The 12,270-nt window shown below is 41.6% G+C and overlaps 1 protein-coding gene across 2 annotated transcripts in view; it reads right to left on the reverse strand.

The window, feature by feature from the left end:
- The window catches only part of LOC131942272 (plexin-A2), a 174,676-nt gene that overhangs the window by 42,479 nt on the left and 119,927 nt on the right, over window positions 1-12,270 (reverse strand). For both annotated transcript variants that reach the window (XM_059302046.1, XM_059302054.1), the window contains exon 7: window positions 710-810. In XM_059302046.1, coding sequence (XP_059158029.1) covers window positions 710-810 — 101 coding nt within the window. The remainder of the gene's footprint in view (window positions 1-709; window positions 811-12,270) is intronic.

Here is a 12,270-nt window from a genome sequence, read left to right on the forward strand (position 1 = left end):
ACGTTATGCTAGAACGGCGTGATAACACACATGATACTAGAAGAGGGAATATTTTATATCGGTCTTTACTTCTCTAATATCATCGCCCCCCCCCCCCCCCCGGAGTATTCCCCGTATCCCTGAGGGCCATTGGGATTTTTCGCGGGATATTCTAAGTCATGTTTTTTTTTTTATCCTGCTTGGTGTTTAATTTTATTCTTCAGATAAAGTCTTCGGAAAATTAAACAAAATGATGTAACGGTGCGCGGTTAGTTAGGATTAGGTCAGGTTAGGTTAGATTAGGTTTGCTTAGTTTAGGTTAGGCTAGGTTGTTAGGTTAGATTAGGTTTGGTTACTTTAGGTTAGGCTAGGTTGTTAGGTTAGATTAGGTTTGGTTAGTTTAGGTTAGGCTAGATTAGGTTTGGTTAGTTTAGGTTAGGCTAGGTTGTTAGGTTAGATTAGGTTTGGTTAGTTTAGGTTAGGCTAGATTAGGTTTGGTTAGTTTAGGGTTAGGTTAGATTAAGTTAGATTAGGTTGTCGCTACTACGGATAACGACAAACAACTCTTCATTTATCTCAATTCCGAACATGTCTCCCTCCCACACACCCATGTAGAAAAAAAAAACACCCACCGGAAATGCCACATACCCCCCCCCCCAACCCTGACAGAGCTACCTAATTATGACAGATGCTGATGTATGAGCACACGGGCGTCACGTGATCTACTCACTCGCTTTCAGTGGAGCACCAGCCGCAGTAGGGGTCCCTGGCCTCAAGACACTGGGTGCACGTCTTGTACTGGGAACACTGGTGCAACGCCATCTTCAACACCTGAGGAGCAACAACAACAGGTCAGACGTCAGGTAATTAAAACTCACGGGGGGGGGGATGTTTTCATCAATGTCAGGGTCATTAGCGGGAGGTGATGACAGGTAAGGGCAGGTAACAGGTAGGTTAGACACGTGTGGGGGGGGGGGGTGTTGATCAGTAGAGGTTTGATTGTTGTGGTGGTGAGAGAAAGGGGCGGGAGGTCAAGGTTAAGGAAAAGATGAGCAAGCTGGGTGGGGGATTTGTGTTGGTCAACGGGTAGGGTAGACACGTGTATGTGGGGTGGGGGGGGGGGTGGTGTTGATCATTAGAGGTTTGATTGTTGTGGTGGTGAGAGAAGGGGGGCGGGAGGTCAAGGTTAAGGAAAAGATGAGCAAGCTGGGTGGGGATTTGTGTTGGTCAACGGGTAGGGTAGATAACCCAGGTAATGACGTAGGATGTTGAGAGATGGTCAAAGGAATGCGAGAAGGAGAAATTTATTTGTGTTTGATGGAGTGTGTACGTGCGCGAGTATATCTATCTCAATCTCTCTCTCTCTATCTTTATCGATATCTATATGGGAACAGGACATTATCCCTGGAGCAATTCCATTTACCCCCCTCCACCGTCAATAACCCCGCCCAGTTAGGGATAGAGTTAGATTAGGGTTAGATTTAGGTTATGAGTAGGGATTAGGATTGATGTTGGTGTTAGGGTTAGCTATAGGTTTGTAGTTATGGGACAGCATGGCCCGTGCGATAGAGCGCTAGGCTGCTAACCCGAAAGTCTCGAGTCGAATCCGGGGGGGGGGGGGAGGTTATTTTACTGGGGGGTATGACTCCGGGGAAGGGGGGAATTGACGGGGGGAATGTCCTAGACCCATCTATGTCTACCTCTATATCTGTATATATTTATGCAAAATATATTTGTATGAATGTCGTCCCTTACCCCTTTACCCAGAAATCAACATAAATCTCTGAGTTACATCAAACCAACAAAAGGTTGAGTTAGTTCAGAAAACTATTTTTGCTCCCCACCCTGATTGGGGAGTTAGAACGGACCTGCTTTACGAAACGTAATCCCGCAACGCAATCCGGATCGATTGGATTGTGATTGATTATCTCCGCTAGGATTAATGGTGCCACAGAATACACGAGCCACTGTTGGCAGGAATAAAATATTTCAGCTGCCGCGCAACAATATAATTTTTCTAAAAAAAAGTAGTTCTGGTAGCGGAGTGATAGTGTTGGGAATAAAGGCGTATAAGGAGATTAGAAGGGGGATACGGCGTGGTTTGTGTACAAATTAAGGAATCTAATTGGAGAAGAGTGGGTGGTGTTAGATAGAACCAATAGTGATTTGGGCAATGTGATTTTATTTTATAATATAAAAAAAAGTAATACATTTTGTTTTCTCTAGCAAATGGTGCATGGGGTACTTCCATGGGGATAGTGGGTATCATGAAAGGGGATGGGTTTGTGTTTATGTTAAGTAAAAAAAAAAAAAAAAAAAAAAAAAAACCAACAACCTCGGAAGTAAAGTAAACACGAAGTCGGTTTTATGGAATTTGTGTAGCACTAGCTCGACACTTCTCTACCCCATCCCCCCCCCCCAACCCAACCCAACCCAACCCACCCACCCACACACTCAGACACAGTCCCACACTCAGTGACATTGTTTAAGAATAAATAAGCACCAGACTCTGACCCTTTGCCATCAGATCTAACCAATGTTCCCTCTAAGGACCAAGAGTGTGTGTGCAAAAAATATGTAGTGTGCGCGGTGCTAAAAATGACTTGGGCAAGTTAATATGTATTTTTAGTCTTGCAATTAAGCATAATAATGAAGGCATGCATTTTGATAAATTAATAGTATAATGTGTGTGACTAATGAAACGTATGCAATTAAAAGGAGATACGAATACCATCAAAATAAAAAAAAAACTAATAAAATCTTTTAGAGTTATACTTAGACAACAAGTTATATGGTCGACTTACTATGTTAAAGTAAGACAGTCATATGGTAATAATGCTAATACCATAACGGTAATACAAACACAATAGTTTAACATATGCAACATTTAATAAAGCTGACTTAAAAACAAATATTAGCTAACCTTTCAGGGGCATTTATTGCAATTTCTCGCGTCTAACCTTGCATTGCTTCCACACCTTATATGCTTTGTTTAAATCCACATCCTCTCCAGCATATAGATATAATTTAATTTGCATTAGATGCTCCAAATGTGTGGCTTCAAGTCTATTTCGTGCTTGCACTTTTATTATGGTAATAAAGCTAAAACCTTGTTCGTAATCAGCACTGCATGCTTGGAGGGTACAGTAATGTCACTTAACTTTGCCAGTGAGCTAAATTGTTCTTTGTTTTGACAAATCTTGCATATTCAGACATATAATTTACAGAAACAGATTTGAGTTTTTCACTTTATCGAAATTTGAAGTCGTTGTATTGGGTGGTAATTAACTGATCATTTGTCGTACGTAACCCGTCTTTGTACTTTACGCACAATTCTTTGATATCTTAGACGCCAAACTCAAATGCACATTTTTTTAAAGCTTGTAGAATAAAAAAGATGACCAAAGCTGCAGTTCATCTCCTGGAAACCTAACATTTAAATGGTCGCGGACTGATTGTATGTACTGTGTGGTTTGCCTTGTGTCGATTCTTTCGTTTAACTCACACTTTTCTTGGTTTTAATGTTCAGTGTAGTGCTGTGTTACGGCTGTCTCCAGAGCTAAGGCATCATTTACAGTAGGCTGAGTTATTCCACTAAAAACGGTTTTGTAGAATACAGAATTGACTGGATGAAATTTAAAATAAAGGATTAGCAATTTATGTACTGTTATGCCATCAACTATAAGCGTGTGGAATGATGCTGCTCGAAGTTCTGTCAGTATGTTCTTATGTGGTTATGAATCAGTTGTACCGACAGCATCGAGGCGTTCATCCTTATGTTAAGTAGAACATTATCCGTTAGGATTCGAACTTGATCCTCGTTTGATCGCTGGCGCACGTTTTGCTCAATTAGTTCTCCTCGCTCAGTGTAAGTTTCAACCAGCAGACGTTTAAGACCAGTCCCATTTGAGCGGTTGTACGAAATCGCAACATTTCTTACGTAAACACGAGACAATAAATGACGTTTGCAGTAGTCAAGCGCCCATGATTCCCAGAGCTTTCCTGTGACTAATTCGTTGTTCTTGTTGGTTTTGTTACAAGTACTAGCAGCACAGAACTTGCACTTCAGTCCAATCTCATCGGAATATTTGTAGATGCTTTCTAATTCAACAGAAACATTCTTTGATCTGGCGTATCGGTTGTTACTTTAACTTTGAGCCATTCCAGTTTAAACGAATGTATCGCTTTTTTTTGTGCCACATTGTTGTACTGCTTGTTACACACATTTTTTCCTCAACATTTTTAAATAACACACAGTAGTGGACATTTATTCCTGATTTACCTAAGCAGTGTGCGCATACTAAAACATTTCGATCCACATGCACGTAATAATCCCAAGAATCGGATATATAATATATAAATCTTTAAACCAAACAGAGCAAAAACATCCACCTTAAGTAACGTAAAACTTGCATCTGACTTGGCTTAATCGTCAAAGTTTCAAGATGAGGGGGAGGGGGGGGAGAGGGGCGGGGTCAAGCGACGATTTAAAAAACTTGCAGGGTCAGCTTCAATTCACAATACAATGCAGGTATTAGATGTCAGCTCCGGACAGTTTTCGGGTAAACCATTAAATCAAGCATTGGGAGTGTCACACAGCCCCGCTCAGGTGAGAGTTAAGTCATAAACTAGACCTGTGCTATGACAACCGAGGTTACCCCTTTCCCCCAGTCAGTGATACCATGGTTTCTGTTTATTCCCCAAAACACAAAGACTGTTCGTTTAACAAAACAGGCACTAAAAATGTCGCTTAATTCAAACCACTGGCCACATTTTTTCTTGTGATCAGGCTTGCCCGACGTTCTGATAATCTGTGCGCGGGGTCTGAAAATGTCTGCGCGGCACATTTGAAAGTACTGCGCGGCCGCGCAGCCGCGCAGCTTAGAGGGAACACTGGATCTAACCCCTCCCTCCCCCACCCGCCACTCCAGTAGATAGACGAGTCAAACAGGGTCAGACCCCCTCCCTACCCCCCCCCCCCCCCCCTCCCCCCCTCGAGTTAAACAGGGTCAGACAAAGCTACTCATTATTTTTATCCCCTCTCTCACGCAGTCGCACCTCCCCCCCCCCACCCCACATCTTTTACCTATAATCAATTGTCCAGGTCTGGAGTATCCCAGCGGTCAAGGGGGGGGGGAGGGAGGGGGGGGGGGAGTGGACTGAAGTAGGAAGGCTAAAATAGGGATGTGCTAGTGTGAATGTTTATAACAAACAAGGAAGTTATGAGGAAACAAAAAAAAAACGAAGAGGGGATGGGGGGCGGGGGGAAGAGGAATGAAGCGAACGTCTTGGACTACATTCCTTTTATTCACGTTTTTCTGTATTCGGATAGTTGGCAGCGAGAGTTGAGGTTCTTTGGATAGTTGGCAGCGAGAGTTGAGGTTCTTTGGTCTAAGTGCAGGCACGAATGGTGAAACATGATATAAATCTCATCATAAGGAGGCGTTCCTGTGTCTGTGTGAGTGTGTGTGTGTGAGTGTGGCAGGGGGAATTTAGATTTACGCCATTTCGTAATTAGCCGAAATCGAATAAGAAAGGAGGAGAGGGGCTATACAACTACAACTGACAAAAAGTTGGAGTCTAAAAAAAATGTTTCAAGTGCCAGGGTTCAGTATAGAAAAATGAAGCACTGAACCTATGCTGACTCTCAGTATTCTTAACAAAAATATAACTAAGCTGCCCTATGTAGTCCCAGAAAATAATTAAAAAAAAAAAAAACAACACCTCGATCACAGAAGTTTCAACACAAATCTATACTACCCTCAGTACTCCCAACAAAAACCTATACTACCCTCAGTACTCCCAACAAAAACCTATACTACCCTCAGTACTCCCAACAAAAACCTATACTACCCTCAGTACTCCCAACAGAAACCTATACTACCCTCAGTACTCCCAACAGAAACCTACTTTAGCCTCAGTACTCCCAACAAAAACCTATACTACCCTCAGTACTCCCAACAAAAACCTATACTACCCTCAGTACTCCCAACAGAAACCTATACTACCCTCAGTACTCCCAACAGAAACCTACTTTAGCCTCAGTACTCCCAACAAAAACCTATACTACCCTCAGTACTCCCAACAGAAACCTACTTTAGCCTCAGTACTCCCAACAAAAACCTATACTACCCTCAGTACTCCCAACAAAAACCTATACTACCCTCAGTACTCCCAACAGAAACCTATACTACCCTCAGTACTCCCAACAAAACCTATACTACCCTCAGTACTCCCAACAAAAACCTATACTACCCTCAGTACTCCCAACAAAAACCTATACTACCCTCAGTACTCCCAACAAAACCTATGTTACCCTCAATACCCCAACCAAAATAAATGATATCGCCCGAAGTACTCCCTCCACATCCATACAACCATGTACTGTACAGCGATAGAGAAAGACAAAAACAATTGAAGTAAAATTGCAGGGATAGAGCCGGACAGACTGACGGAGGCCAGTTATTAGAAGCCCGGCTGTTGGGGAGGGGGGTGGGGGTAGGCAGAGATAGATATACAAACTGGGAAAGCTTTGAAAGCTACTGACCAATGTTTTTTTGCCGTCAGTGACCCAATCTGACCTCTAGAGATTGCTGCTAGGGTGTTGTGTACATCAGTTTTGAGATGGGGTAGACTTGGGGTGTAGGGAATGGGTAGGGTGAGAGTGGGAGTGTTGTGTACATCAGTTTTGTGATAGGGTAGACTTAGGGTGTAGGGAATGGGTAGGGTGAGAGTGGGAGTGTTGTGTACATCAGTTTTGTGAATGGGTAGACTTGGGGTGTAGGGAATGGGTAGGGTGAGAGTGGGAGTGTTGTGTACATCAGTTTTGTGATAGGGTAGACTTAGGGTGTAGGGAATGGGTAGGGTGAGAGTGGGAGTGTTGTGTACATCAGTTTTGAGATGGGGTAGACTTAGGGTGTAGGGAATGGGTAAGGGTAGAGTGGGAGTGGGAGTGTTGTGTACATCAGTTTTGTGAATGGGTAGACTTAGGGTGAAGAGTATGGGTAGGGGGAGAGTTGGAGTGTTGTGTACATCAGTTTTGTGAATGGGTAGACTTAGGGTGTAGAGCATGGGTAGGGGGAGAGTGGGAGTGTTGTGTACATCAGTTTTGTGAATGGGTATATTGATTAGACTGACATAAAAGTATACACTAAAAAGATAGACATATTAAGGTATATATTGATCAGATAGACAGAAAGGAACGGACAACGCCATGTTAGAAAAGCAATACCGTTCGAATTTATCTAGAATCTTGCTCACGCTCCTCCGATCCCCTCCCCCACCCCAAGACAACTCGCTGCCCTGGTTTTATTTCTTCTTGTGCCTCGGGGCTTTCTAATTATCCTCGCCCATTCCTCACAAAGGTCGACAGCTTGATCCGTGGTATTTAAATCAAAACAATACGCCGTCTAATGTAAATAAATGTCCTTGCGTGATCAAAGGAGATGTGGGGGGGGGGGGGGGGGGGGGGGAAGAGTGAGGGTTAAAATATAGTACGAGAGTGTATGTGGCTACAACATAGTAGCAATAGTTACAAACTACATTTTTTTTATAACGCATATAAAATACATATATTTACTGTTGCATTCAAACAATACACATACACACACACACACCCTCTCTCTCTCTCTCTCTCTCTCTCTCTTACACACACACATTACCATCTAACTGGCAGGCAGACAGAAAGACAACACACACACACACATCACCATCTAACTGGCACGCACAGACAGAAAGACAACACACACACACACACACACACATTCTGAGAACGAATCTAAATTAAAAGGCGATTTAGAGATTTGAAAAAAAAAAATGTTCCGCGTTATAAAAATTTGATATTGATTGGGTTTATATTTGTCGAGAAAAGAAATTGATTTAATCAGAGGAGAAAATTGATCGTTGGGAGGCAGCGTCTGTACATGTATTGAGGCTGGGATATAAATAGGTACATACACGGGGATTAGTCGTTAAGGGGGTCGGAGAAGGAGGGTGGGGGTCGAACAGGGAAAGGTTCGGTAGTGGAGAAGATATAGTCAAAAGATTGCGACATCTAATTAGCAAATCAATTATTGGAATTCTAAAAGGTTACTGTGCCATTATGAGAAAACTGTGCCACATGCGAATGTGAACGAATATGAGAAATATGGGATCAGAGAAATATGGGATCAGAGAAATATGGGATCAGAGAAATATAGGAACGTTAAAAGATAATGAAGTATCGACCACATGATGTAAATGTGAAGACGAAATTATAGAAGAAAATTAGGCGAGACGAGATCACGGGATAATACATAGCTAAAACAGCGAGATACATATTCTGTATTAGACTGTACTATTCTATACTACAATATGCAGAGCTGTAATGTTATACTACACTATGGTATACAGTAGTATACTGTATTATTAATGCTACATTTCACAACGCTACACATCACAAAAACACCACACTTAACTCTAAAAAACAATACACAACACACACCACCAAACTTGACAAGAATACAACACCATACAATGACCTAGAGAAACACAACACACACCACATTTCACAAAAACACACACAACACCATACAATAACCTAGAGTAGAGGAACAGACAATACACACAACCACACTTCACAAAAAAACAACACCATACAATAACCTAGAGAAACAGACAATACACAACACCCAACATCACACTTCACAAAAACACAACACCATACAATAACCTAGAGAAACAGACAATGCACAACACCCACCGTCACACTTCAAAAAAACACAACACCATACGATGACCTAGAGAAACACAACACACAACACCACACTTCACAAAAACACAACACCATACAATGACCTAGAGAAACACAACACACAACACCACACTTCACAAAAACACAACACCATACAATGACCTAGAGAAACACAACACACAACACCACACTTCACAAAAACACAACACCATACAATGACCTAGAGAAACACAACACACAACACCACACTTCACAAAAACACAACACCATACAATGATCTAGAGAAACACAACACACAACACCACACTTCACAAAAACACAACACCATACAATGACCTAGAGTACATAGCGTCGATAAGTCCCGATCTACCCGTATCACACATTTAGACCATCAATCTAAAGGCGCCGGTCAGTTCTGATTTCCCGGAGATTGCTAAAGGTCAGTCCCACCCCCCTCCCCAAACTTACGCCATGTTACAGTACTGAGGGGACGGGCCAGCCAATTTCCTACCCCAAGTCTTTAAGAACTCCCCCCCCCCCCCTGTGGAGCCTTCCATAAAGCTATTTTACTTTGCGGGGACTTCCGTATAAGTACTTCAATAAAAGTATTCTTGGCGTACTCTTACAAAGTCGCTACGGTTTTGTTAAGATAATTAATCATCAGCATGAAGGACACACCGCAATACATATTTAACATGCAAGACACACACACGACAATGCATTATCAACATAGACGATACCAGACACTCTTAGAATGAAAGACTCGTGGACACATTTGTTAGACACCACTGCAAACTTCTTTTTTAAACCCACCATAGTGCTTGAAGACCGAGGCACACAGATACACAGATACAGAGGATTCCAGCGGCCCAAACCGAGCCAGATAATAGCTCAATTTCATAACGCAGGGCCAGCCGGCAGGATTGGTAATTTGGATTAATGTATTACAGTTAGCTGGCCATTTGTGAAATTATGACAGTAATTTGCGGCAATTCGCGTTGTTTAAAAAAAAATCAAGTGCAAGAGTTTTGCATTTAGATTCTCCATAAATAGGGCAGTGCCAATGCAAGGTGGGAACGTCTACCAATGTCTACCAAAATTTTCATGTTGAGATGGTCACAAATGACGAAATTCTGTTTTAAAACTACTTCCCAAGATGTTTTTTTTCCCACACCGATTCATATTTTTTTGTATCATTCGGTGTCCATCTTCAAGTCTCACCGTCTTCTAGCGTTTACTCTACCTCAAATTGTATTTTATTATTATAAAAATAAACCGGGAGTGATCTCCCCTAAACTTTCTCGAATATTCTTATATAAAATAACAGGGGATGGGAACTCGGGCTATAGACATGATTTTTAATCCATTTTAAATACTTAAAGTTTTAAAAATAGAATAAAATCTCGTAGACAAATTAATTGCACACTAAGTGAACGCCAAATAAAAAAAAAATAGTGCGCAATATTATTAGTACTTTAAAAATTTACATTAGTTTTTTGAGAAATCGGAAGTAGCGTAAATTACTACTTCCGGTCAACGGAAATTACTCAAAATTTAACAGAAGGTAGAGAATTAGATCTTTTACTTACATGGGAAATTTCATTTATCTATCTGAAATAGTACTCAAGTTATAGGCTTTTGAAAAATTCAAAGTAGGAAAAGTACCACTTCCGGTTATCGGAAATCGCTCAAAAGTTGATACGGATCTACGATTTTGATAAAATACTTACATATGAAATTTCATCAATCTAGCTGTAACGGTACTCAAGTTATCGTGTTTACACACGGACACACAGACACACAGACAGACAGACAGACACACAGACATACGGACAAGATTGCAAAATTATGTTTTTCCGTATCAGTGAGGTGTAAAAGTCGAGATTTGTGAAAATCTCGATTTTTTTTTTGCACGATTACAAGACTTTCTCTATACTTCGTATATACGAGAAAGTAAAACGCGCATAATAGTGCGCAATATTATTAGTACTTTAAAAATTTACATTAGTTTTTTGAGAAATCGGAAGTAGCGTAAATTACTACTTCCGGTCAACGGAAATTACTCAAAATTTAACAGAAGGTAGAAAATTAGATCTTTTACTCACATGTGAAATTTCATTTATCTATCTGAAGTAGTACTCAAGTTATAGGCTTTTGAAAAATTCAAAGTAGAAAAAGTACCACTGCCGGTTTTCGGAAATCGCCCAAAAGTTGATACGGATCTACGAGTTTGATAAAATACTTATATATGAAATTTCATCAACCTAGCTGTAACGGTACTCAAGTAATCGTGTTTACACACAGACAGACAGACACACAAACATACGGACAGAATTGCAAAGCCCAGTTTTTCAGAATGGATTACGCATAAAACCTCTTAATTTTGATAAATCTGGATTGATAATTTTTGCCCGATTAAAATAAGTCCTCTATACTTCGGATGTGATAAAGGACTGAGGTGTAATACGGTGAAAATTGTTAAAATTTTAAAAGATTTTTTTGCACGATTACAATACTTTCTCTATACTTCGTATGTACGAGAAAGTAAAAATCTAAAATATTATATATTTGAGGATGGAAAAGGTCAGTGAATTAGGGCGACGTTCGGGGGGGGGGGGGGGGGGGGTGAACAACAGGATAATATTCAGGAAAAATGTCCATCAGTGTGGGGGAATCTCGGTGCTGGGGGTCCTAGGAAGAAGCTGTCTGCCCAGCAGAGAGGCGAGGATATTGCACCCATAAATACGGCGGGCAACACCAAGCGACGTAACTCTCGCGTTTCTCCTCCCCTCAGGGGGAGATAAATGAAAAGATTATGCACGGGTCGATGACACATAAATTTTGAGAGCCTACCCCCGTCCGGCCGCTGGGGTCGTTTGTAACTTGTAGAAAATTTGCATGCACTACAGATAAAAGCTCGGCCTGTCGGGAGGGGAGTTCTTCTCCTGTGATCTCTTAATTCTTTTTACTGCCTTCTAGAGGGGGAGTCGGGCGCCCCAGATCACGTGGGTCAGGTGCCCGCATGGAAATTGACGCCCCGATGTGTGGGGCGATGAGGGGAAGATGGAGTAACCGTGTCTCGCTGGGATTGCTAGTGGAGGAGTCGACGGTTCGAATCCCTAGTTTTGACCATCGTGTCCACTCATCTCTTTAGCCATTGCGGCATCGATGTGTCAGACAGAACACAGATTTTGTAAATTCAAGTCCCGTTCAATTCTCAACATCCAGTGAACACTTTCCAACCACCCATTCCCCACCAATACTCATATTCACAACCATTCCCCACTATTCATATTCACAACCATTCCCCACCCCCTCCCTATATGGTTATCTTGAGCTACACCAGCAGATTATCCTCTAGTTCCCAATACAAGCCACCGTATTTCGTGAATCATGAACCAGATAATCCTACGGGAAAACCCGTTTAACATAAAGCTCCAGCCATTTGCATTGAGGTCATCTAAAGGCCGTTTTAAGGCGAACACCAGTAGTGAATTGATACTGTGAAGTTTAACATATCGAGGCTAAATGCTAAATAGTTAGGAAAGCGAAAAAAACAT

Source organism: Physella acuta, unplaced genomic scaffold, assembly GCF_028476545.2.
Source record: "Physella acuta isolate Inbredline_101_S28 unplaced genomic scaffold, ASM2847654v3 ptg000034l, whole genome shotgun sequence".
Lineage (NCBI taxonomy): Eukaryota > Metazoa > Mollusca > Gastropoda > Physidae > Physella > Physella acuta.